This window comes from Aquarana catesbeiana, linkage group LG08 (assembly GCF_042186555.1).
Source record: "Aquarana catesbeiana isolate 2022-GZ linkage group LG08, ASM4218655v1, whole genome shotgun sequence".
Classification (NCBI taxonomy): Eukaryota; Metazoa; Chordata; class Amphibia; order Anura; family Ranidae; genus Aquarana; species Aquarana catesbeiana.
The window spans coordinates 61,462,829-61,489,142 of NC_133331.1; the positions used below are offsets into that span (position 1 = coordinate 61,462,829).

The 26,314-nt window shown below is 46.5% G+C and overlaps 1 protein-coding gene across 4 annotated transcripts in view; it reads right to left on the reverse strand.

Annotated features, from left to right (window-relative positions):
- Positions 1 to 26,314, reverse strand: part of ADD3 (adducin 3) — a 152,216-nt gene that overhangs the window by 51,645 nt on the left and 74,257 nt on the right. For all 4 annotated transcript variants that reach the window (XM_073595910.1, XM_073595907.1, XM_073595909.1 and 1 more), the window contains one exon: positions 765 to 989. In XM_073595910.1, the coding sequence (XP_073452011.1) occupies positions 765 to 959 (195 nt within the window). In that variant the 5' untranslated portion in view covers positions 960 to 989. The remainder of the gene's footprint in view (positions 1 to 764; positions 990 to 26,314) is intronic.

Consider the following 26,314-nt stretch of genomic DNA (forward strand, 5'->3'; position numbering starts at 1 on the left):
GTCCTAGGACCACCACCACCTGGCAGAGACAATGGCATTGCCCCAATGATTTTAAGCTAACTTTATAGCGGCACTCTTCCGAATGACCCCTGATGAATTGGCTTTAGCTGGGATTCCACAAGACCTGAAAATTAGGGTTCCTCCAGAGTAAAAAGCTGATATAGAAATTCATCATTTAAAAAAAAAAAAAAAAAAAAAGTGGCTGCACTAGTGGCATTTGTAACCCAGATTTTCAACTCACTCAAACACCATGTGAGGACTGGTCCTCGGTCGGGAAGGGTTAATGTTCTGAATATCCCTCCATGCTCCCCCCACCAACCTCATGTCCCCCCCCTGAGCCTGGACACTTGTGATTGTGTAATCAAGCGCACCACTCTGAGCGCAGCTCAAAAGAATGAATTTGAAAGCCTTGCAAGTCCGCCCGAGCCAGCAGCCGTTCGAGGGTCTGCAGCAGAGGGGTGGCCAGGCGTAGAATCCACGTATAATACTTTTTAAGAGGGACTAAAGCTTTCAGGAAGGAGAAGTATTAGTGGTCAGGCCGGAGAGCTAGAAATTGTTACTCTGGGATAAAAGAAGAGGGACAAGCCTCTTATCCAACCACTTAATAACAGGACCATAAAAGCAGCTCCGGATATCAACGGAATATCGGAAGCGCTTTGTCCGCAAACTTTCCGAAACAAAAACAACAAAAGACTCCTGCGCAGTCCCGTGTGACCCCTTAAACAGACAGCTTAGAGTAAGCTGACAGCATGCCGGGTACTTACTGGGCTCTTCAGGATCTGCGTCACTCGCTTCTTCTGCTCCATCATGTTGAAGTCCTGCCGGAGGTCCGGAGACATGTTCCTCTCCCGCAGGTAGTTGGGGTCGTTCTCGTCGATGCGGTCGAAGTACCGCTCTTTGTGAGGCATGCTGGGAAGAGGAGGGGCCGTGATCACCCCTGGGCTGGATCCGGCACTCATGGTTCAGCTTGCAGCGGAGCTGGGTCTCACCTTGAAGAGAAGAGGAGAGGAGGCAGGTCAACGGGGCTGTAGAGGCACCAGATGCAGACACACACCTGACCGCAGACAGGCAGAGACCTCAGTTGCAAACACATGACTGGACTGCAGCCATACAGACCTCAGCTGGAGACACGCCTAAGCACAGACATTTGCAGGAACCTCTAGAGATTCACCTGGCCACAGACATTAGATGCAGACACACAGGACTGCAAACATGCAGTGATCTCAGACACAAAACAGACATACGCCTCACCACAGATGTTATATGCAGAATCACACCTGACTGCAGAAATGTAGACATCCGCTGCAGACACACGGCTGACCGCAGACATATCCGCTGCAGACACACCTGACTGCAGACACACCTGACCGCAGACATGCAGACACATCCGCTGCAGACACACCCGCTGCAGACACACCCGCTGCAGACACACCCGCTGCAGACACACCCGCTGCAGACACACCCGCTGCAGACACACCCGCTGCAGACACACCTGACTGCAGACACACCTGACTGCAGACACACCTGACCGCAGACACACCTGACCGCAGACACACCTGACCGCAGACACATCGCTGACCGCCGACATGCAGACACATCCGCTGCAGACACACACTTGACCACAGACACTCAGAAACATCCGCTGCAGACATGCAGAAACATCCACTGCAGACACACACCTGACCGCAGACATGCAGACACATCCGCTGCAGACACACACCTGACCGCAGAAATGCAGACACATCCGCTGCAGACACACACCTGACCGCAGAAATATCAGCTGCAGACACATGCCTGACCACAGACAAGCAGGAACATCCACGGCAGACACGCATGAATGTAGACATGCAAAAACATCCACCACTGCGGACATACAAACTGCAGATATCAGAAACACAGACATATTGACATATGTTGACAATCAAGATGAATGGCACCCCAAAAGCACTTCGTATCATGCATTACTATGCATTGCAGGAAAACACAACTTGTAGGTCTTAATAGATCTGGAGGGTCTTTAATTGCACCTTCTTACTTATGGTAACCCCCTCCCCCTTTTTCTTGTTCTGGTGTCACAGGTACAGCAAATAACAGTAATCTCCCCAATGGGGGTCACCAAAGACAATTTGTAAATTTGCTCCACTTTATCCAGAAAATTAGGTTTTAAAGTGAACCTGTCCAGGGGGCACATAATATGAGCCATAAAGTGCCAAAGTACAAGTTTAACAGGACACCTCAGCCCCCAGAGCATCTGAAATACCTGTATACACAGATGTTCAAAACGTGTGCCCACCACCCTGCGACAACGCTCAGATGGCAAGCTGTGCCGCATTGGAAGGGCTTGACTCAGGATTCCCATATTCTGAAACTCATGCTTATTGGGGAAGCTTTGGTGGCATTACCGGGGGGGGGGGAGCACAATCTTATATAGGCAAGTCGCAGCATATTATGGCACTAGCATTAGTATAGAGGGTAGGTAAACTTACTTTTAGGACAGGCGTAGAAAAACATGCACTGTAGCTGTTGTAGAACTACAACTCCCATGAGGCATTGCAAGACTGACAGCTCTAGGCATGACTCCCAGAGGCATGATGGGATTTGTAGTCTGGCCACAGCTGGAGTGCCAAAGTAGCTGACCCCGGTTTTGGGATATAGGATTTCTGCAGCAAGTTTGCCGTTAATAGATTTGTTTTCTTACACCAACACAGACAACGTTCTCAAATGGCACCCATGTTATGTTCCATGGTCAGCAAAGACTAATTTTTTTACCCACTCAGCGACAAAAAAAGAAAAATGTGCGGATGATATCCCCAGCAGCCACCACAACCCAGTCAGTGTAAAGCTTCGACGACTTTCCATTTATAAATACATTATAAAAAAAAGAATATAGCGGGCCACTCAAGGTCACAGAAGGAAGAAGATAGCGCACGCTGCCCGAGGCCGTATATGTGCACGACGCACACAGTGACAGATCGTCCCGCGGATCCCAGAGGACAGATGGCATGGCCCTCCCGGAATGAGCCCGAGATTTGTTGTGAAATCTGATCGGGTCACATGGCAAAGATGCCGGATTAACTGACAAGGAGTGATTTGTGACGTGTGCGCAACACAACCCATCCTTGTGTAAACGCATCGCCCACAGCCTTTGGGTGACACAGTGTGGCTTTGTGTACGCAAATAACACACACACCGTGTGCCAACAACTTCTGATAGCAAAACACATCGCCTAAATACTTTACATTTATAACTTGCCCCGTGCATACAAGCATGGCGGTGCGTTAAGGCGCAAACTGACCACTTGGACCAACCAGCCTCAAACGATGTGCGGTCCCCATCACCTGGACGGACATAGTACTCTTCATCATTTTAGTCCCCAGTCACATCTGTGAGCGTAGGCTGGAGGCACGCTTTTTTGTGTATTTGTATATGTGCATTTTATGAAGCTGGAAGCAGAATTGTGCATTTTTTACCCCATGACTTTTAAATGAGACATTTTTTTCAGGTGCTCCCATTAACTGCTTTAGGGCCTTCCCATAGTAGAGATGCACCCAAATTTTTGCAGCCGAAACATACGGCCCAAAAATGGGGTTATTGGCATTTTGCCGATAAAAGAAAAAAAAAAAGTGCCGATAATGGCACCGAAAAACGCACGCGATTCTACTATGCTTATGGTGTGTTGTTCATCGGTCATGTGACTCAAAAACATAACACGAGTGCGTTATTGATGCGTTCTTGCAGTGAATTCAATGCATCTCAATGGGGAGGTGCGTTGTATTATATTTTAACTGGCCAAAAATGCAAGCAAGCAGGATATTTAACACCACAATGGAAGCACAACGGACCAATGTGAAGACCTACATAGAATTTAAAGGGATTTATTTTTCTTTTCTTGCGCTAAAGGTGCCAATAATGGCCGACAAATGTATATTTAAATTCTTATTATCAATTAAAAAGTCGAATATAATACACATTGAAAAATATATATATTTTTTTAAACTGTCGTTTTCAGCACTAAAATTTCCATTCAGTGCACCTCTACCCCATAGCAGCTCTCCTGCGCAGTATCACTAATAATTTTATTATATGTATTGGATATATTAAAGCCCAACTCCACAAAAGAACGCAACATGAACATATGCTGTAAAGCCATCGGCGACCTACCATATCTTCTCCCGGTTTGCAAATAATAGTCTGGTCATGAAGGGGGGTAAATCTTCCTGGAGGTCAAGTGTTTAAAATTCTAAAAACGGGCAATTCTGCCCTAAAGAAGCTTGGGTACTCTACTGAGCGCCGTGTGACCGGTGACAACGCTCAGGTGTGCATGGGCCCATTGCGACTATACATCTTGACCACGCAACAAAATGCAAATGGGGGCTAAGGGGTTAATAATAAAAAAAAAAAAAACACACCACACACACGCTCATCAGCTAATGGGGGGCACGCATAATGTTCAATATATGTAATGCTTGAGAGGACTGTCAGAAACTGCAGACCTAATAGTAGAAATGAGGGTCAGAGATTAAAGACAGGATACATTTTTGACAAATCGCAGAACGCACATTTGAGATGCCATTCATCTGAATGGCAACTAAAAATAGAGGTGCAGTTCTGACCTGTAAAATCGAGCTGCAATCGTGGAAACCCACATTGCGTGAAGCTTGTCGCCTCAAAAACGTTCAGGAGCTACTTTTGGGCAACATGATTGCAGAACGGCAATTGTGGCAGAACCACACCATGATTTTAGGTGCCAGATGAATGGCTTCTCAAATGTGCGTTCTGCGATTTGTCATTCACACCTCGGCACTCAGAATCGTGGTAAATGTGCCCAGGATTCAAAACGCTCAGGTGTTCCTGTAGCCTTATACTCACCTGAGCCCCTTCACGATCCAGTGAGGTGCACGAGAGCTTCACCTGCCCCAGGACCCCCTCTCCTCATTGGCTGAGACGGCAGCTGGAGCCATTGGCCAGTGGCCTGTTGGGGGCTCTGAACAACAGGGAGGAGCCAGAAGCACCGGTGGGGGGACCCAAGAAGAGGAGGTTCAGACCTGCTCTGTGTAAAACCACTGCATAGAGCAGGTAAGTATAACATGTTTGTTTTTTTAAAAGCCGAACCTTTAATACCATTTTAAGGGCTCTTTCACACCTGTGGTGTAACGTGATGCCCGCCGAGGAGCAATCTGCGTTCAGAATGCTATTTAGAGGGCATTTCAGAGGCGTCGAGGGAATGCTCAGACCTCACCGTCTGATTTAACCCTATAATGCCACACTACCGTGGAGCAAATAGCATGCACCGCATGGGGTTGTAGCGTGCCCCCATTGAACTCAATGGGCGAGTTTGACAAATGGTGCCGCTTGTCAAACTCTGCACCTTGACTAAAAAATGCAGCAGCCGAGAAGCAAAATGGCGTGGCCACAGCATGTGATGAGCCCTGTCCAGTTAACAGTTTGGGTGGGCAAATGAGGAGGGATAGGTAAAGAAGGCAAAACCTCAGCTCAGTCAACTGTTTTTTACCACCCATCTGAAACAGATCTAAGGCAGGCCGTTGCCAACGCACCAAAAAGAAAAAAATGAACAGGATTGTGGTGTGGTGCATTGAGCTCTACTGTATAATGTATTGGGGTGCCAGTCACAATTACTGGCACCCCAACACAATGCACATAGAGCAGGAGTGCTGCAATGGGTAAGATAGAGCAAATTAACATGCACAAGTGCATACTTGCCAACTGTACCGAATTTCCCAGGACATTCCCGGGATTTAGACCTTTGTCCCGGTCAATTGCAGTTTTCCAGATTTTTTTTTGTCGCCGCTAGAGGTCCGCGGCCGGCACTGAATCGTCTCCGCCGGCCACTATTTTACAGAAGACCAGCTATCGTGAGGTAGAAACAAGAGGCGGAAGCCAAGCGCTGTCTCTTGGTTCTTCCCTTTCACGAGTTGGTCTTCTGTAAATGGCGCGGAGACCAAATTGTCAGAGCGTCGCTATCGGGGTGCGACCCGCGCCTGATGCGAGGAGGGACTCCGGGCGCCTGATGTGAGGAGACCGTAGGCCCAGAGACCATGGCCCTCTGACCATAGGCCCAGAGACCATCGGACCAGAGGCCCAGGCTTTTGAGTGCTCAAAGTGGGTTTTCTATTCATAGGTACTTTTTTTACTTGTAGTAATATTATTTGGCAATGCAGATACGAGTCCTATGGATCTGAGAAAAGAAGAAGTAAATGTTCGGGAGGGATGGAAGGCAACACTATAGAATGCTTATTCATCTGCTGAGCTCATAGATAACAGCGGGAGGAAGGTTGCTGTCATGTGCAGATGGTGTCAGAACAATGGAAAAGGAAGCAGACAAGAAAAGTAAACAAACGCTCTGCGATTGGGGCCAGTGATGGAAATACTGGAGTATGGGGAAGTGGGCGGGGTCAAATAAACTGACCGTGTCACTCAGAGGATAAAAATGAACCAACGTTCAGAGGGCGGCTTGGCTTCAAGGACACACACTCAGGGGACACAATGACTCCTAAAATAACTTTGTGCAACTAAAGTCAACTTTTGGTTTTGTATAGAGTAGAGGAAGGTCTAGAACCCGTCAGGTCGTCTTGAGATCTGTGTCCTGCTGGGGAGATTCATCCTCTCCATTTCTCCTGGTGACCATTGTCAGAAAGGGAAGGGAAATCCACAGGAGAGAGCAGGGGAAGAAAGTAATGGAGCAGAGGCAGGAGGGGAAATCCAGCATGTAGAAGGGAGAGAACAGAGAGCACATCAGGAAGGGAGAGCAGAGGTGGACAGAGTGCAACGGGGTTTGGGAGGGAAGAGGGAGAAACGCAATGGGCGATAGATCGATCAACTGGCAGGAGGAGAGACACTGAGCGTTTGTTGCAATGGGTGGAGAGCAAAAAAGGCAGAGCATGCGCACAGAGAGAGAAAAAGAGCGTGCAATGGGGGGTCCTTACAGCTACAGAGAAGAGAAATTTGGTGAGGGGAATGGGGTTGGAGAGAATGAGTAGTGGTGGGGGGGGGCACAGAGATGTAAAGGCAGTAGGTGGACTCCCATCTTCTCCAGAAGGTCGCTGGATTTGACCCTCTGCAGACCTGGCAGGTTCTCTTCACGGCCCGGAGGTGGCCTGGTACCCCTCCCGATCCCACCAACACTCTAGGATTTCCCGACCGACAATTCACCTGAACAAGCACACAGATGACATAATCCAAAATCAATGCTGGAATTCAGTGAGAAGAAATGTTCTGGTGTCCATCACATGGCAGACACATGGACTCTATGAGGAGGGAAATACAAACAAACCTCCGGTGGGGTGGGGGGTTTTTCACAGAGGACACTTCATATGAAGAGAAAACACATGATGATATGGATGAGGCATCCAGAGGTCATCACCATCAGATGACAGAAACGGAACAGAAGGAAGGAAGGAAGACATAATGGTTGCCAGTGGCAGCCGGTGTTGTGGTAAATAAAATGGCCATAAAAACGTTGACAATGTCACCATTAACTCTGTTCTTAGGGCAGATAAAACATGAATCACACCATCGAAAATAGGGAACCAAAGTCATTCACTTCCAGCACTGATTATGAGTCAACCACAGCCTCCAACTTCTGGGGGACCACAAAACCCAGCATTTCCTGTCTTAAAGTGGACCTGTCAGACATTTTTCCATGTTATGTACATGCATGCTATATTGGTGTAATATTCCAAATTTTATTCATCTCTCACAGAGATAATCAATATGATGATATTTTAGTGGGCCGCAATCACATGCACGCCTTAAAATAAAAAGTCAGTTAAAAAGCTTTGGAGCGAGTGACAAGAGAACGTCTGATAGTGCTTTCAAGGTGACCGAGCTGCCACGCCCCCCCCCCCCCTTTAATCTGGCCTGCCAGGAAATGCTCTGCTTCCCGGTGCTGGGAAAGCCAGTCACCCTTTTCAGATTTTAATTAGAGGGGAAAATCAAAGGAGCCGTAATGATCTGGGACAGGGCACACGTCACGTAGTCGATGTGACATGCCTGCCACGACCTTACTGCTGGACGACACGCGGGCGCTGTTTCTGCGTTAGGCTGCTGAGAGTAAAAAGGACTCTCACCCCGGGTACGGCGGACACAGGCGGCCCTTTGTGAAATGGACAGGGGGCAGTACCAGTCACTGTGTGTTCCATGAAGTCATGGTAAAGCCATTCGTAGAGGATTTAACCCTTTAGACCGGTGGAGGAGAACATAAAAAGAGGACCTGTCCTGGCAAGGCTTAAAGGATATCCAAAGCTTCATATTTTCATAAATAAATAGGTCAAAACTGTCATTTTTTTAAAAAAATGTCTGCCATGTGTCCCACTGGGGAGATTTCCCTTCACTTCCTGTTGGCTCTACAGGACAGAAAGTAATCAGATATCTTTCCAACCTGAGGGAAATCCCCTCTTAGACAGCCTTCACTAAAACAGGTGTCCCCAGTGAAAGATTTCTCTTCTATTCCTGTTCTGGTGATCCAAGATTTATATTATTTTCTGCTTTGTGTACGTCACTGGAGTCTGACTGAGAAATCCATTTATTGGAGCAGTCACACCTGCTTGAAAGCACAGCCAGGCCGGTGACCTGACTTTTCTCTACTGCAGTTGAGCAATATGTACGGGTCACATCTTTGCCCCAGTCTGACTGGACAGTGAGAGAGCAGCAGATTGATGAGCTCATCTCTCTACTCCCTCTGCCAATCAGCACATGTGTATGAAGCAGAGCCCTGGTTGGCTCCTAGCATATACTGCAGTTGTTACACCTGCTTGAATGCACAGCCAGGCTTGTGACCTGACTTTTCTCTCCAGCAGTTAAGTAATATAAAACAGGGTCACATCTCTACCCCCAGCCAGTGATTGGACAGTAAAAGAGCAGCAGCAGATTGAGGAGCTCGACTTTCTCCCTCTGCCAGTCAGCACAAATGTATTCAGCAGAGGCCCAATTGGCTCCTAGTATATACTGGAGCTGGCAAAACCACTTAAAAGCACAGCCAGGCTGGTGACCTGACTTTCCTCTACTGTAGTTAAGCAATATAGCAAGGGCACATCCCCGCCTCCAGACTGTGATTGGACAGTGAAAGAGCAGCAGCAGACTGATGAGCTCATCTCTCCTCTCACTCCACCAGTTAGCACCTGTTCATTCAAGCAGAGCCCTGATTGGCTCCTAGTGCTGCCCCTCCTTTTACAAGCTTGAGTGCTGCTGCACAGAGGATTACAGAAGGCCGATATGAACATGCGTTTCTATTTTATTTTTTTAACCGCTAAGCCACCGCCCACCGTCATATGACGGCTGGACGAGGCTTCTATTGTTCTGGGAGGACGTCATATGACGTCCTCGCCTTCCGAGCCACTAGGGGGCGTGCGCGCGCCGCCGGCGGCGCGCGCGCGTGCCCGCTGCGTCGCTCGGGACCCGGTGCGCGTGCCCGGCGGCCGCGATGTCCGCCGGGCACCTGCGATTGCCGGGTAACAGAGCAGGAGCGTGGATCTGTGCATGTAAACACAGATCCACGTCCTGTCAGAGAGGAGAGGAGACCGATGGCGTGTCCCTTGTACATAGGGACAGCGATCGGTCACCTCCCCCAGTCAGTCCCCTCCCCCCACAGTTAGAATCACCTCCTTAGGTAATACATTAACCCCTCGAGCGCCCCCTAGTGTTAACCCCTTCCCTGCCAGTCACATTTACACAGTAATCAATGCAATTTTATAGCATTGATCGCTGTATAAATGTGAATGGTCCCAAAAATGTGTCAAAAGTGTCCGATATGTCCGCCGCAATATCGCAGTCACAATAAAAATTGCAGATCGCCGCCATTACTAGTAAAAAATAAATAAATAATAAAAATGCTATAAATCTATCCCCTATTTTGTAGACGCTATAACTTTTGCGCAAACCAATCAATATACGCTTAGCGCAATTTTTTTTTACCAAAAATATGTAGAAGAATACGTATCGGCCTAAACTGAGGAAAAAATTTGTTAAAAAAAAAAAAAAATTGGATATTTATTATAGCAAAAAGTAAAAAATATTGTGTTTTTTTCAAAATTGTCCCTCTTCTTTTGTTTATAGCGCAATAAATAAAAACCGCAGAGGTGATCAAATACCACCAAAAGAAAGCTCTATTTGTGGGGAAAAAATGATAAAAATTTCATTAGGGTACAGTGTAACATGACCGCGCAATTGTCATTCAAAGTGCGACAGCGCTGAAAACTGAAAAATGGCTTGGGCAGGAAGGGGGTGAAAGTGCCCTGTATTGAGGTGGTTAAAGAACATACAACTGAGCCAAATGGCGATCACGTCATCCTGGAGTTCTTCCAAAAAAGCTTCCAAGAAAAATAAATATTGTGCAAGGTTTAACCCATCGTTATCCACCCACAACTGAAAGCCTACTTTTGGATGGCGCCATCTTTCTAAATTAGAAGACACATGATCCCTTTACTCCCATCCCTTCTCACAGCCCCCGGGATGATGCTCTGTCCAGGAGACATTGCAGAAACTTTTACAGTACACGGATAGCTGGAACGTCGCCCACAGGATCCGTGTCCCCGGTGCGGTAGCCTCTCGCCGTTGCCGGGGGTGATGAGAACAGTCTGTCTCGGTCTGGTTTTGCTCACAACTCAGCCGGGTTATATAATCTTATGGAGGTGATGTCATCTGCCCAAATCCCCGTAAGACCTTCGCCCGTCACTTTAAACATAGCCAGCTGCCAGCACAGCGATTAGCCTTAACCCTTCAGCTGCTGGCTCTGTGAACATATCCAACCCTCCTCCCCCCCCCCCCATGCCTGAGCAGCTGCCGAGCACAACACTAAATTAAGACTTAACACACATTATCAGGCTTAAAGGGGGAGTCCACCCAAAAATGATACTTCGGTGATTAGTAGAAGCTGGCAAAGTAAACATCCCTCTATCTTGAAAACTTTATTGGCAAGACCTCTACACTGAATTTCCTGCTGTACCCATTATGAGGGGTCCCCACGATCCCTGTGCCGAGTTCCTGGGTTTGCATACCTGCTGTGTCCAGTATGAGGGGTTCCCACCATCCCCGCTGTGCCCATTATGAGGGGTTTCCACCATTTCTTTTCCCAGGTCTGTACATCTGCTGTGCCCATTATGAGGGGTTCCAATGATCCCTGCATCTACACACCCGCTGTTCCCATTTTGAGGGTTTCCCACAATCTCCACAATTAGTTTTTCTGAGTTCCTGGGCGTGTACATCTGTTGTGCCCATTATGACCACCATCCATGCACTGAATTCTTTGGTTTTCACACCAGTGGTGCCCATTATGAGGGGCTCCCACCATTATTGTTCGCCTGCTGTGCCTATTATGGGGGGATCCCACTATCTTCACAATGAGTTCCCAAGTTTGCCCACCTTCTGTGCCCATTATGAGGGGTTGCCACCATCCCTGTGCTGAGTTCCTGGGTCTGTACACCAACTGTGCCCATTATGGGGGGTTCCCACTATCCCTGTGCTGAGTTCCCAGGTCTGTACACTTGCTGAGCCCATTATGAAGGGCTCCCACCATAACTGTGCTGAGTTCCTGGGTCTGTACAACTGCTGTGCCCATTATGAGGGGTTCTCCCCACCCCTGTGCTGAGTTTTTGAGTCTTGACACCTGCTGTGCCCATTATGAGAGGTTTCCACAATCCCTGTGCTGAGGTTCTGGGTCTGTACACCTGCTGTGCCCATTATGAGGGGTTCCCACCACTCCTGCTGGATCTGTACTACATTTTGTATTATGAAGAATGTAACGGAAAATCTGGAGAAGCCGGACCACACAAAAGGTAGTTAGGAACATCCAAAACTCCCAGGTGGACAGAAGCAGGTTTAAGAAAGAAGACGTAAAGGAAGCCTGGGGATGACTACTCAGTCCACCAAGCTCCATCTATACCTAAAATATTGCTTTTTTGTTAGGAAGACCCTTGAAATCACATCTCTTTAGTTAATACAAAACACATATTGCAATGCTATAAATTCTAATCAATATGCTGCAGCAGTAATTAGATCAGATGCAGCATTAATTAGAACAGCACCAGGTCCATCAGATGTTAGGACCACCATGGAGGCACTCTGAGCCTCATACCTCAGCAATGACACCAGCTCAGGGTACGTTCACACGGCCCCCTCCGTCAGGTGGAAGCAATTAAAGTTCAGTTTCCTGGGAATTCCAGCCAAGTTGAGCTAAAACAAAAAGCATGCTGGATCTTCATACCAGGCCGGCGGGATTTACACAACGCTCAGCTGAGCCATGTGCCTCAGGGGGGAAACGCAGAAATGGAAGGGAAGCGTCGGCCCTCAGAGGAAGCGCCCACCCTGCCACATCAATCACAGACCTACAGAAACACCAAAAGTTGTAACCCGGACGTTTAGAGGAACGTGCTAAATGTCACCCACCAAGGAGACAACCCTGACAATACCAGCAGAGGGCCCTGCGCTTTACCTCCACCCAGGTGCACGCGCCTACTCTTTAGGGACTCATTCACACTTGGCTGGTGCGTTACCGCAAACACGATAACATGCACAATTTTGCGTGCCAATATGCATTGCTTTAAAGGCATGAAGACATGAATGGCACCATACAGAGCAACGAGTGAGACGTTAATTTGACTATGCGTTACTACAATGCGCAGGAAGGAACCCAGTCTAAGGCCTGGTCCACACCTATGCGATTCTCAGTGCGTTTTCAACAACACACTTCAGTCCATTCAAGATGGTTTCCTATGGGTCACGTTCACATCTCTTCATTTTCAACCGGTGCGTTTTTTGGAAAGAGTCACTTTTTTCCCCGCAGCAGGTTGCGTTTTTGGTTCCATAGACCTTAATAGAAACAGAGGAAATGCATAAAAACGCAGTGCTTGCATTTTTGTGTGTTTCTGCTGGTTTGTCTTGAAAGACAACAGGACACATTCCAAAAATGCAAAACGCATCAAAAACACATGTGAAGAAAACCTGAAACACACCCGAAAAGCAATTCAACCACAACCTGCATAGGTGTTGAACCGGGCCTAAGGCTTAATTCACACCTATGCAGGTTGCTGTTGATGCATATTCCTGAAGCGTTTTTGACGTGCTTTTTAAAACGTGCTTTTGGGAGGTATCTGTGGTCATGCATGATAAACCAGCAGAAACGCATCAAAAACGCAAGCACTGCATTTCTGCTGCTTTTCCATTGAAGTCTATGGAACCAAAAACATGACATGCTGCGGGTAAAAATAGCAGGAAAGGGCTATATGATAATGAATATCCTCCAGCCAGAAAATGAGGCGTGCTCCGATTTGCTGCAGCTTCTAATGCACATTGTGAGAAGTTTACAGTGTGCAGTGAAATCAAGCCATTCCAGTCCAGGAGAGGAGCCTGTACATTGTGCAAGACTAAAGGGAGGGCCGGAGGTCAGATTTATCTTTAGTTTGACTACAGATCAGATTTGAAGGATGAGTGTACCTTAGACATCGTGAAAGGGAAGGCAAACTAATGTTTTAAAAGTGCAGCTCTATACTTTGTTATAGTATATGCATGTGCAACATATTACCTACCAAAGCACTTGTAAGTCTGTTCAGCCAGTCTTGTAATTCACTCCTACCAAACAGCACAGCCAGTTCCTGGACCTTCCCGCAGACTACACTGCAGGCAAGCAATACAGACTGGTTGAGGACCTGCCCCCAGCTTGTGATTGGGCAAGCAGAACATCGCAGCACACTGAGGAAGACAACCCTCTCTGCTCCTGTATGCGCATTCACAGTGTTAGACCGGCAGTGCTGTCTGCTTTTCCTTCATCCAGTGCACAGGATACAGCGAGCTCCAACCACGACTAATTCAGCTACTTATCTTGGTTGTGTAATAACAAATGTAACGATTATTAAGTGGCTTTCATATCCGCCCAGGGCTTTAATTCCAGACGCAGAATCATTCCACGCAAGAGCCAATGTCCTTCTCCCTAAACACAGCCACCCGTCCAATGAGGCGTCAGCTAGGAAGGGTTAGCTAAAGGACATCCTGACTATTTGGCAGTCAGGCGTTGTCCATCATTGAGACGTTGTGGAAAAAATAAAAATAAAAATAAAAAATGTGATTACAAGCATCTGGACGATTCCAAAGGATGTCGTCTAGCAGGTCTTAAGTAGTAAAGGTGGGATGTGCGACAAATACCGCATTAGGGCAAAAACTTTGTTCTTGTAGGAAAAAAAAAAAAAATTTGCATAAACAAATCAAACAAGCACGGGAGTCAACATCGACATCCAAGGCGATTAGGAAAAAAAAAAAAAAAAAGTGGCGTCACTCCAATATAAAAATAAATAATGCATATATACGTTGCGTACAGGTAGCATAAGTACCTATATCGATCTTAAAGAGACTTTATGTCTATAATGCATGTGCCTTCAGGGGGCCTGCTGTCTGTCTGGTTCTTGCAGCCAGCCTCCCGATAATGCGCAATGGCGTGCACAAGTCACGAGAGGGCCCTCTGGAAGAAACTGGAAGGCCTTACCCATTTCGGGTCAAGGGACTTGGTCTCTTTTAAAAGGGACCTTCCCATCCACTTAGTGCTGCAGTGTGTCATTAGGAGTCCGTCGGCCTATTCCTGGATCTTGTAGCCAGCCCCCGATGACGTGGCTGCAGCATGTGCAAATCATCAAGGAAGCCGTCTAGAGGAACCTTGTAGGCCTTACCCATTTAGGGCCAAGGGAATGGGTCTCTTTTAAAAGGGACCTTCACATCCACTTTGCACCACAGTGTGTCTTTAGGAGTCCTGCAGACTCTACCTGTTTCTTGTAGCCAGCCCCCAATTACATGACGCAGCATGTGCCTGTCATCACATGGGCCACCTGGAAGAATCCCAAAGCACAGTTGGCTTGCGATGATGTCAGAGAAGAAAATGACAGTGCAGGCCAGGTGTAAAGCAGCAAACACAACACCAGAACAGTGCTGGCCAATACATCCAGCTAGCATAGCTAAATCTGTCTTAAAAGATCACATCACTTCCATCCATTTAGGACAAAGTGACTGGGTCTCATTAAAGACGGCCTTCACCCCTCACCCACTTTTGGTCACCTCACCCCTACCACCCCCCACCTTCTCAGAATCTGACTAATTTCAAGGAACCTTCCCCCGTACTTCATGGATTTTTACCTATACAAAGATGACATATGCAGTAGCCCACAGCTTCCTGGGAATCCCAAGTTCCACATCCCAAGGGGCCTCTGGCTCCTCCACAAGGCTTGCACCACAGCACGTCAACAGGGGGTCTGCGGTCTTTTCCTGGTTCTTGCAGTCAGACCCCTGATAATGCGCTATGGCATGTACGGGACATAAGAGTACCGTCTGGAAGAACCTATTTAGGGAAAAGGGACTGGATGTCTTTAAAGGGGACCTTCACCTTCCCACCCACTTTGCGCTGCAGCATGTCTTCAGGAGTCCTGCAGGCTTCTTCCTCATTCTTGTAGGCCCCAATAACCTGCTGCAGTGCATGCCTGTCATGAGAAAAACCCCAAGGTATAGCTGGCTCCCGATGTCAGAAGAAAATGGTAGCGCAGGACCAGGTGTAAAGCAGCAGAGAGGCGTATACCTACAGGACAGCGCTGGACAATACACACAGAAGAAGTACCTAAATCTGTCTTAAAAAAGACCACATCGCCTTCATCCATTCAAGGCAGCGATTGAGTCTTTAAAGACGGCCTTCAACCCCCCTCACCCACGTTTGGCCATCTCACTCCTAACATCCCCACCCCCTCTCAGAATCTGACTTTTTATATTGACTTATTTCAAGGAACCCTCCCCTTCTTGGATTTTTATCAATACAAGAATGACATATGCAGTAGCCCACGGCTTCCTGGTAACCCCAAATCCTACATCCCAAGAGACCTCTGGGTCTTCCACAAGGCATGCACCACAGCATGTTATCAGGGGGCCTGCTGGTTCCTGCAGCCAGACCCAATGATGCGCCATGGCGTATGCACATCAAAGGACCATCTGGAACAACCTGGAAGATAAAGTTGGTTCTCATTGATCTCAGCAAAGAAAATGGTAGTGCAGGAACGAGCGTAAAGCAATAGAGAAGCACATCCCTAAAGAACACTGCTTGATTTTTTGGGTGGGCAAGTATGTATTTTGTGCTTAATCCAGCAAAATAAGTAGGTTGTGGGGGAGAAATATGAAGTTCCTCTTTAAAGGCTCAAACCCTCCAACCCATTTATACTGACCAGTGCCACTGCAAAATACTTCAGGATAGAGGGAACATGTGACCTCCCCCCCATGATTTAGTGCTCAGGCCAACCATTTGCAAGTCACAACCCTTATTATGTGAACTGAGGTTGACACCATTGGCCTGTGTATATGGCCAGAAAGTTTGCAGTGGTTGCAATGGAAAAACTCTGAGGCTCTGAGGGCAAGTATAAATGAGTGACGAGGCGGGCTTTAAGGAGACTTGACCACTTTGCCCTAAGTGGGTAACATGACAGTGTCTCTTTATGGTCGGCTTTGGTCATCCTCTGTACAGCAGACTGGGATCGAAGGAACCAATCAGAATCTGCTCATGCACATGTACTGATGGGAGGAAGGGGGTCAGCAGAGCTGATAAGCCAGTGTTCTGCTGCTCCTTTATCGTCCAATCAGCAGGCTGTAAGCAAGAAGGTGGCACCACTGTTTTCTTTAATTCTAAAAGAGAAAGTGATGTCACCCTGCTTGCTGTGCACTGTACGAATCACAAAAATTGGCCAGGCAGAATTGCAAATCCTTTAGGAAACTGTCCTCTTATAGGCTCTCTCACACGAGAAGGCAATCTTCCGTCCTTTCGAATTGCCCGATTGGAGAAATGCTCTTTATCAAACATTGCGCCGTGGGTCTGCTGCCAATAAATGGAGGGCATAAATAAAGAACACAAATAGCATGTGGGAACAGACGGACATGTCCCATATTCCTCTTTTATCTCTCCACTCCATCTGAGCAGCTCCAGGACTTGGCAGGGGCTCCGGGGAAGCCGGCACAGGGCCGCGCTCTTGGAACGGTCAGGCCAGGAAGCAATTATGGTTATGAGTGTGGTGTAAGAAAAGCATACTTAAGCTGATGTATAAAAATACAATTTAGAACTTGCGGTGGGTAGACTTTCAGTCTAATAATAATAATAATACAGAATATTAAAAAGTTGGCTGGGTTGTGTGGGGAAGTAGACGGAGGACACTGGATGGAACAGGAGCAGCTGGGTGCAACATTTTCCTGAATCCAAGATGGAGGGACAATGCTATACGCCTACCAGGGTCATCTTTATTATATAATAAGTAGGAGACCTGCAGGTTAGAAAAGGCCCAGTACGCAATCTACACCTAAAACATGGGTCAAAGGTAGCCCATCAGACTAGATTACTCGCAGGGCTAAAATGGCATGAACAAAGTTAATCACATCATTCAGGGGCCGCCATCTAACAAAATCTAATACTGGAAACATCTGGAAATAACTAGGGTTTCATCGAACCCTAGGGCTCCTCCAATAGTTGCAAGGGGTTCTTACAACAGCTGTTTGGCAAACAGGACCAACGCTACTTGGCAAAGCCAACAGCACACCAGTTATCTTTTTAACTGTCTGGAAGGGTTGCATTTTTCCTACTGGCCATCAATACAAGAGGCATTTTAGCCATTGGCCACCAAAGCAAGGGTGGCATTCTTCCTACTGCCCACCAATGAAAGGGTTGCATTCTTTCCACGGATCAATGAAAGGGTTGCACTCTTTTCAGGGACCACAATATAAGAGGCATTTTTGCCAATGACCACCAATGAATTTAGCAGGGTTTTATTACAGGTTCCCCAAGACCTGGAAATTATTTTACGGGGTTGCATTGTGAAATACTGTTCTAGGAAAAAAAAAAAAAAAGGGATGTTTTACACTGAGGGGTGCTGCTACATTCCGTCAGGAAAGTCAAGGTATCCAAACCTACAAAGAAAAGGGTTCAGCCCCAACACTGATGCTACAGGGTGAGAGAGAGCACACTGCACATGCATGGCTTTTGGAGGAGCTCTTGATCCAGTGATGCTAGGGGCAAGCACTCAACATATGGAGTGTCCCAGATTCTGGACAGGACCAATTTCTTATGGGGCGTACACACGGTCGGAATTTTTGGCTACAAAAGTCTGACGGACCAAATCCGGCAGACAATCCGATCGTGTGTGGCTTCCCCGGACTTTCGGCAGACTTTCCAGTCGCAAATCTGACAGACTTTAGATTTGGAACATGCTTCAAACCTTTACGTCGTAACTCCGCCGGACCCAGAAATCCGCTCGTCTGTATGCTAGTCCGATGGACAAAAACCCACGCTAGGGCAGCTATTGGCTACTGGCTATTAACTTCCTTATTTTAGTCCGATGTACGTCATCCCGTACGAATCCGTCGGACTTGTGTGATCGTATGTAGGCAAGTCCGTTCGTTAGAAAGTCCGCCGCAAGTCCGTAGAAAGTTTGTCGGACTTTTGTAGCCGAAAAGTCCGACCGTGTGTACGCCCTATTAGAGTAAAATTTTTTCGGGCAGGTTTTGGGAATGCTGCTCATGGCCTACTGGTGTGGCAATTACATAGCTGCAGTCCCTCGACTCGGTCGACTGCATAGTGTATTTCATTAAAAAGGGCAGCATTTTCAATATGAAGCCAAGACCAGATCACACTAGCAGGAGGATAGCTTAGAAGTAACCTTAAGTTTTTTTTTTTTTCCTTAAAATAAAAGTGGCTGATGCTTGGAACAGACTTCCAGCAGAGGTCAGACACCATTAGGCATGCTTGGGTTACACATGGCTTTTATATTTAGTGAAGAGGGTTATAAAAGAAAATACCCTTGATGGATCACATGGTCTGTTCCTGCGGTCACTCTATGCTTCTATGAAATGGAGATCTAGTTACTGACAGATGTCACAAGCATGTCATCTCATAATAGTCCCATTTCTCTACTTTGAACAGTTTAGAAACCTTGAAACTGGAGTCTGCATTTTTGAGCCTGAAATCAGAGATAAAGTACATACCTCAACGTTTAGTTCTTCTATTACCAAAGGTGTGGGTACCCAAAGGGTCACTGGTCCTTCCCACCATCTCTATGTCCCTACAGGGGAAAGTAGAGATGTTGAGGTTGGCAGGAGGAACCACGGAGCCTAGCAGAGGGGATCAAGAGATTGACACTCCAGGAAGCGACAATTTCTGAAGGATTCTCAAGCAGGGATTTCTCTCCAATTATATTTTTTATTTTCAGGCTGGGAGCAGGTTCATTGGCAAGTCCAGTATAGCGAGAAAATAAAAAGGAAAAAAAAATAAATAAAGTTAGAAGAATTCAACTTTTTACCTTCTGAAGACGAATGAAGAGAAGACTACCAATTACAAGTGTCAAGGTGGATGAAATCTCCCAGCATGCTGGACATCAAAGCCCCTCAATATAATGAAGATCCTTTCTCTGTGCAGGCATCAGAATGGGAAAGACTGAATCTTGACGGAGCGTCACTTGGGGACCAGCATGACCCAGAAGAGCAGCAGATATAGGCACAGGATACAGACTGAAGCCGTGGAGACAGACGCCTAGTAGTCTCACAGTTAAGTGGCCCAGATTTCCCCAGGAAGAGAGTTCTCTGCAGAAAAGTCAACTTCCTTCCATGACAGACACGGCATTAACACCCCCTCAACCCTCCCACTAACTGACCATCCATCACAGAGGTGACGGCTCTGCCTTGTATCAGCAAAATTGCAAGGAAAAGTCGATGAATATTTAAACAAAAGTGAAAACGTACAGCAGTCATCAGCGATGGGCAGGACCGGCTATACAACAACAAGATTGCCTCAGCCTTCTCTGGACTGCCCTAAACAATTAAAAGAGAACTACAAATTCAAAAATGTAATACACTACCAATTTGATGTGGTGGCGGCATTAGTCTTTTTTTAGGCTTTTTTTCACCATTTTAACCTGGTGATCCTGCCAGTAACAGTTCCTGTCCTAGGGTGACAACAGTCATTCTGTGTCAAAACAGAAACAAAGGTAGGACTATGTTCTCCTTAGAACAGTGTTTCTCAACTCCAGTCCTCAAGGCGCACCAACAGGTCATGTTTTTCAGGATTTCCCTCAGATGAAAAGGCTGTGGTAATTACTAATGCAGTGAAACTAATCAAATCACCTGTGCAAAATAATGGAGAGCCTGAAAACATGACCTGTTGGGGCACCTTGAGGATTGGAGTTGAGAAACATTGCCTTAGGAGAACAATATAACGGATAGCTGTAGGTACAGGAAGTTATTATAGTTTCAGCAAAACCAACAGTTATCAAAACACTTTCAATGGTATGTTTAACAGAACAAAATGGACCCAATAAAAAGGATCTCATTGTTAAGGCTTACCTACACTTTAATTGCTATGTGTATCAAAGGAAGAGACTGTATATCTCAACAGAGACGCAAGTAAAAAACTCAACTGGAGGCGGGAGCGAGGCACTGCATGGGAATTCTTTGCTAGCAGATAAGATGGTCTATGCCTGTCTCTCAACCAGGGTGCAGCATCACCCTGGGGAGCTCTTTGGGTTCCCCCAGAGTGCCAAGAGCACAAGATCAGAGGTGAATGAGAGGACTCTGATCTAGGGCAAGGGGGTCGACCCTCGTGCAATGGCGAGGGCCTGTCTGATGGGGCGAGCCTCATTTGATGGAGTCCTTTGACTTTCTGATGGGAGAGGGACCTGATATTATGGGAAGACCCATATATAATCTTCCTCAAACTCAACTTGTCCAAAAAATGAGCTCATAATAATAATAATAAATAATATTTCCTCCCCCACGTGCATCTTCCTGTGACTTCTGTCAAGAGCAATGGCACAACCATCCACCCGTCCCCACATGCCAGGGAGCTAGGTGTTATCCTGGACTCCAAACTCTTTCGGCCACACATCCAATCCCTTTCCAAAGCTTGCTGCCTCAACCTCCGCAACATCTCCCAACTTTGTTCCTTTCTAACCAATGAAACCACCAAGCTGATTCACTCCCTGGCTATCCCTTGCGTCGCCTACTGCAACTCCCTCCCTCATTAGCTTACCTTTAAATAGACTAAACCCCCCTTCAGTCCATCAGGAATGCTTCCCTCAGACTCATCCATCTTACAAACCGCTCAGCATCTGCTACCCCTCTCTACCAATCCCTCCATTGGCTGCCACTCGCCAAACAAATTAAATTCAAAATACTAACAATAAGTTACAAAGCCATCCACAACTCTGCCCCCAGCTACATCACTAGTCTAGTCTCAAAATACCAACCTAATCGTTCTCTTCGTTCCTCCCAAGACCTCCTGCTCTCTAGCTCCCTCATCACCTCCTCCCATATCCACCTCCAGGACTTCTCCCGAGCCCCTCCCATCCTTTGGAATACCCTACCCCAATCAGGAAAGAAAGAAAGAAAGAAAGAAAGAAAGAAAGAAAGAAAGAAAGAAAGAAAGAAAGAAAGAAAGAAAGAAAGAAAGAAAGAAAGAAAGAAAGAAAGAAAGAAAGAAAGAAAGAAAGAAAGAAAGAAAGAAAGAAAGAAAGAAAGAAAGAAAGAAAGAAAGAAAGAAAGAAAGAAAGAAAGAAAGAAAGAAAGAAAGAAAGAAAGAAAGAAAGAAAGAAAGAAAGAAAGAAAGAAAGAAAGAAAGAAAGAAAGAAAGAAAGAAAGAAAGAAAGAAAGAAAGAAAGAAAGAAAGAAAGAAAGAAAGAAAGAAAGAAAGTAAGAAAGAAAGCTTGAGTTTTTGTAAGTTTTGTAGTCCTGATTAAGGGGGATGGTTTTGGCTCTGAAATGATAGCCGCTTCTTACTGTCCCTTGCCAAGATAATAAAAATGACTCAATGTGTGTTTAGTGCTCCTAGCTCAACTACATACAGTATAGCAATAAAAAACAAAAAACAAAAAAAACACCATGTAAATCTTCCAAAATACCCCCTAAACTAATTTTCTCTTGAGTTCTACTTAAAATGCTATACTATAAAAAGACAACAGTTTCCTTTTAAGGCTTTGCATGGAAGTAATAAAACAGCCTGTGTATGCTGCCTTCCCTGTCCATCATACGGGGTCAGCAGACTTGCAAGGGACCAGAAAACACAAATTAGAGGAAAAAAAAAAAAAAAAAAAAAAAAGGAAAGTCAGACATGTAGAACAGACAGAGCCAGGACTAGCGGACAGACTCCATCCATGGCGGAGGCTCTTCGCTGAACTCCAGTAAACTCTCCACAAAGCTGGACGCTCATACTTGGAGCTCTATGGCTGTTACATAACACTGGGTGAGGTCTGTGCAACAGAATCTGGAGAGCCCTACAGACAAATACTTGAAACTGAAGATTAATCCTCTTAGATTTTGCCTTCTCTGGTTCCTCTTTACCCCCGGCCCTCATCAACGTGCTAATTAAATGAAATAAAACCTTTCCATGTACATTCAAAGCCTTATGTTAGATCCAGTGGTATCATCACTAGGTCTCTGATTCTCTATGCAATGTAGGCAGATCCTGGCTGGTGGGAGGAGCCTGGCGGGGTGCTGTACAGAGCTTTCTGAATCACATCACCCGGCCTCAGGACTCCTCTGAAGAGCCCCCAGTCCTGACACAAGCAGTGGGCTGGCTCTTGGGAGGAGTTATGCAAATATCCAAAAGCTTTGATGGGTGGATGTCTGGGACAGTGGGTGTTCCTAGGCAGGCTGAATTTGCATACAGACTGCTCACAAGTAATGCTGAGCTTAGAAGCTCCTTTGAAAAAAAACGAATGCAGCCACCACATTTAATGATTGGCGAGCTGCAACGGGGGCCGACTGGCAATTTTTGGCCGGGGGGTGCAAGTACAACCCAGGGGCTCAGGGGTTTTCCATCAATTTATTGCCCAGTTTCAACATCCCACATCCACTGAAATTTGGTGGTCGATTGAACTCTGGAGTGATCAATGAATGTCTTTTTACAGATAATTTGTGATCAGATCTGTGAATACCATTTGACTTGAAATTGGTTAAAATTAACTTAAAATTGTCCCATGCATGGCCAACATTTAGGCATCCAATCAAAAAGTGGTCTTGGGGGGAAAAAAAAAAAAAAAAAAAAAAAGAAAGAAAAACCTGAGTATTTTTCCCAGGGGTCTCATATTTCTAACAAAGGTTTCCCTGGCACAGACGCCCCCCGGTGGTTATACCAGATAACAGGTTCAATATTTGGTATCTGTACCTCCAGCGGAGTATGGGAGGTCACATACACAACCATTTGAGTTTGTTTTTTTTACAAGTGATGTGATCGAACGCAGCATTGCTGGAGCTGATTGGTGGAGCAGGGCGACCAGTGTATGCCTGAGCCTCATAGATACTGATCACTGCGCTCATAATGTGTACAATGCATTCGTTTAATATTTCATTTCTCCTAAAGTCCCGAAAATTATTACCATTAATTGGCTTCAAAGGAGATTTCTTCCCTGCAGAGATGGACATCACCTTGCTGAACATGGTGACAGGTATGTGGGCAATTAAAGCTGAAGTTTAATTTGATTTTGCAACCCCCGGTTCCTCCCTACCCCCCTTATACCCTCACTGGCCACTTTATTAGTTCCACCTGTTGAATTGCTTGGTAACACAAATTGCTAATCAGCCAATCACATGGCAGCAACTCAACGTATTTAGGCATCTAGACGTGGTGAAGACGACTTGCTAAAGTTCAAAGCGAGCATCAGAACGGGGAAGAAAGGGGATTTAAAGGGGTTGTAAACCCTTGTGTTTTTTCACCTTAAGGTAGTGACCCCCCCGTTTCTGAGCTCTGGAATTTCACCCGCACTGTCCCTCTGCCCGGGGTTCTCGGCTCTTGATTGGATAGATAACAGTGCAGCCATTGGCTCCCGCTGCCGTCAATCAAATCCGATGATGTAGGTGCCATGGGGCGGGGCCCGAGTCATACATTTGGTGGCTATGGACACCGAATGATGGACTCGGGAGCGTGCCTGCATGGTAACCCCCTCGGGAGAGCGCTTCTCCTAGGGGGTCATCTGATGTGAGGAGGAGCTGCGAGAGCCGCAGAAGACTGTGTTTGGGGCCACACTGTGCAAAACGAGCTGCACAGTGGAGGTATGTATGACATGTTTGTTATTTGTTAAATAACCGAAGCTTTACAAATCACATTAAAGTGACTTTAAAATGTGGTATGGTTGTTGGTGCCAGACGAGCTGGTCTGAGTATTTAAAAAACTGATGATCTAGTGGGATTTTCACACACAACCATCTCTCGGGTTTACAGAGAATGGTCCAAAAAAAAAAAAAAAAAAAGAGAAGAGAAAATATCCAGTGAGCGGCAGTTGTGTAGACAAAAATGCCTTGTTGATGTCAGAGAAGAATGGGCATCCAGATTATAGAAAGACAACAGTAACTCAAATAACTCATTACAACCAAGGTATGCAGAACACCATCTCTGAACACACAACACCTCGAACCTTAAAGATGGGCTACAGCAGCAGAAGACCACACCGGGTGCCACTCCTGTCAGCTAAGAACAGGAAACTGAGGCTACAATTCACACAGGATGACCAAAATTGGAAAAGGTTGGCTGGTCTGATGAGTCTCGATTTCAGCTGTAACATTCAGATGGTAGGGTCAGAATTTGGCATAAATATGAAAGCATGGATCCATCCTACCTTGTATCCACGGTTCTGGCTGGTGGTGTAATAGTGTGGGGGATATTTTCTTGGCACACTTTGGGCCTCTTAGTACCAACTGAGCATCCCTTTATGATTAAGAGTGTACTCATCTTCTGATGGCTCCTTCCAGCAGGATAATGCACATATCACAAAGCTCAAATCATCTCACCACTGATTTCTTGACAATGAGGTCACTGGACTCCAAAGTCACCAGATCTCAATCCAACAGAACACCTTTGGGATGTGGTGGAACGGGAGATTCACATCATGGATGTGCAGCTGACAAATCTGCAGCAACTGCGTGATGTTATCATTTCACTATGGACCAAAATCTCTGGAGGAATGTTCCCAACACCTTGTTGAATCTATGCCACGAAGAATGAAGGAAGTTCTGAAAACAAAAAGGGGGTCCAACCCGGTACTAGCAAGGTGTGCCAATTAACCTACCATGACTGAGCGAACCGAAATCCATTGAAAGAATAAAAAAGGGGCAGCTGGAGAGGAAAGAGTTAGATCAGGGGTCTCCAAACTTTCTAAACAAAGGGCCAGTTTACTGTCCTTCAAACTTTAGAGGAGTCAGACTGTGGCCCGTGGAAGTAGAAAATGTTAGAGGGTGCAAATAATGCCCCATGATTGGGGTCAGTGGTAGGAATACTGTGCCATCATTGGTGTCAGTGGCAGGAATAGTGTGCCATCATTGGTGTCAGTGGTAGGAATACTGTGCCATCATTGGTGTCAGTGGTAGGAATAGTGTGCCATCATTGGTGTCAGTGGCAGGAATAGTGTGCCATCATTGGTGTCAGTGGCAGGAATAGTGTGCCATCATTGGTGTCAGTGGCAGGAATAGTGTGCCATCATTGGTGTCAGTGGCAGGAATAGTGTGCCATCATTGGTGTCAGTGGCAGGAATAGTGTGCCATCATTGGTGTCAGTGGCAGGAATAGTGTGCCATCATTGGTGTCAGTGGCAGGAATAGTGTGCCATCATTGGTGTCAGTGGCAGGAATAGTGTGCCATCATTGGTGTCAGTGGCAGGAATAGTGTGCCATCATTGGTGTCAGTGGCAGGAATAGTGTGCCATCATTGGTGTCAGTGGCAGGAATAGTGTGCCATCATTGGTGTCAGTGGCAGGAATAGTGTGCCATCATTGGTGTCAGTGGCAGGAATAGTGTGCCATCATTGGTGTCAGTGGCAGGAATAGTGTGCCATCATTGGTGTCAGTGGCAGGAATAGTGTGCCATCATTGGTGTCAGTGGCAGGAATAGCGTGCCATCATTGGTGTCAGTAGAAGGAATAGTGTGCCATCATTGGTGTCAGTGGTAGGAATAGTGTGCCATCATTGGTGTCAGTGGAAGGAATAGTGTGCCATCATTGGTGTCAGTGGTAGGAATAGTGTGCCATCATTGGTGTCAGTGGAAGGAATAGTGTGCCATCATTGGTGTCAGTGGTAGGAATAGTGTGCCATCATTGGTGTCAGTAGAAGGAATAGTGTGCCATCATTGGTGTCAGTGGTAGGAATAGTGTGCCATCATTGGTGTCAGTGGTAGGAATAGTGTGCCATCATTGGTGTCAGTGGCAGGAATAGTGTGCCATCATTGGTGTCAGTGGCAGGAACCATGTCCCACTGTTGCTGACAGTGGAGGAGAATAATGCCCCAAGGGCCAGATAAAACCAAGCAAAGGGCTGCATCTGGCCCCTGG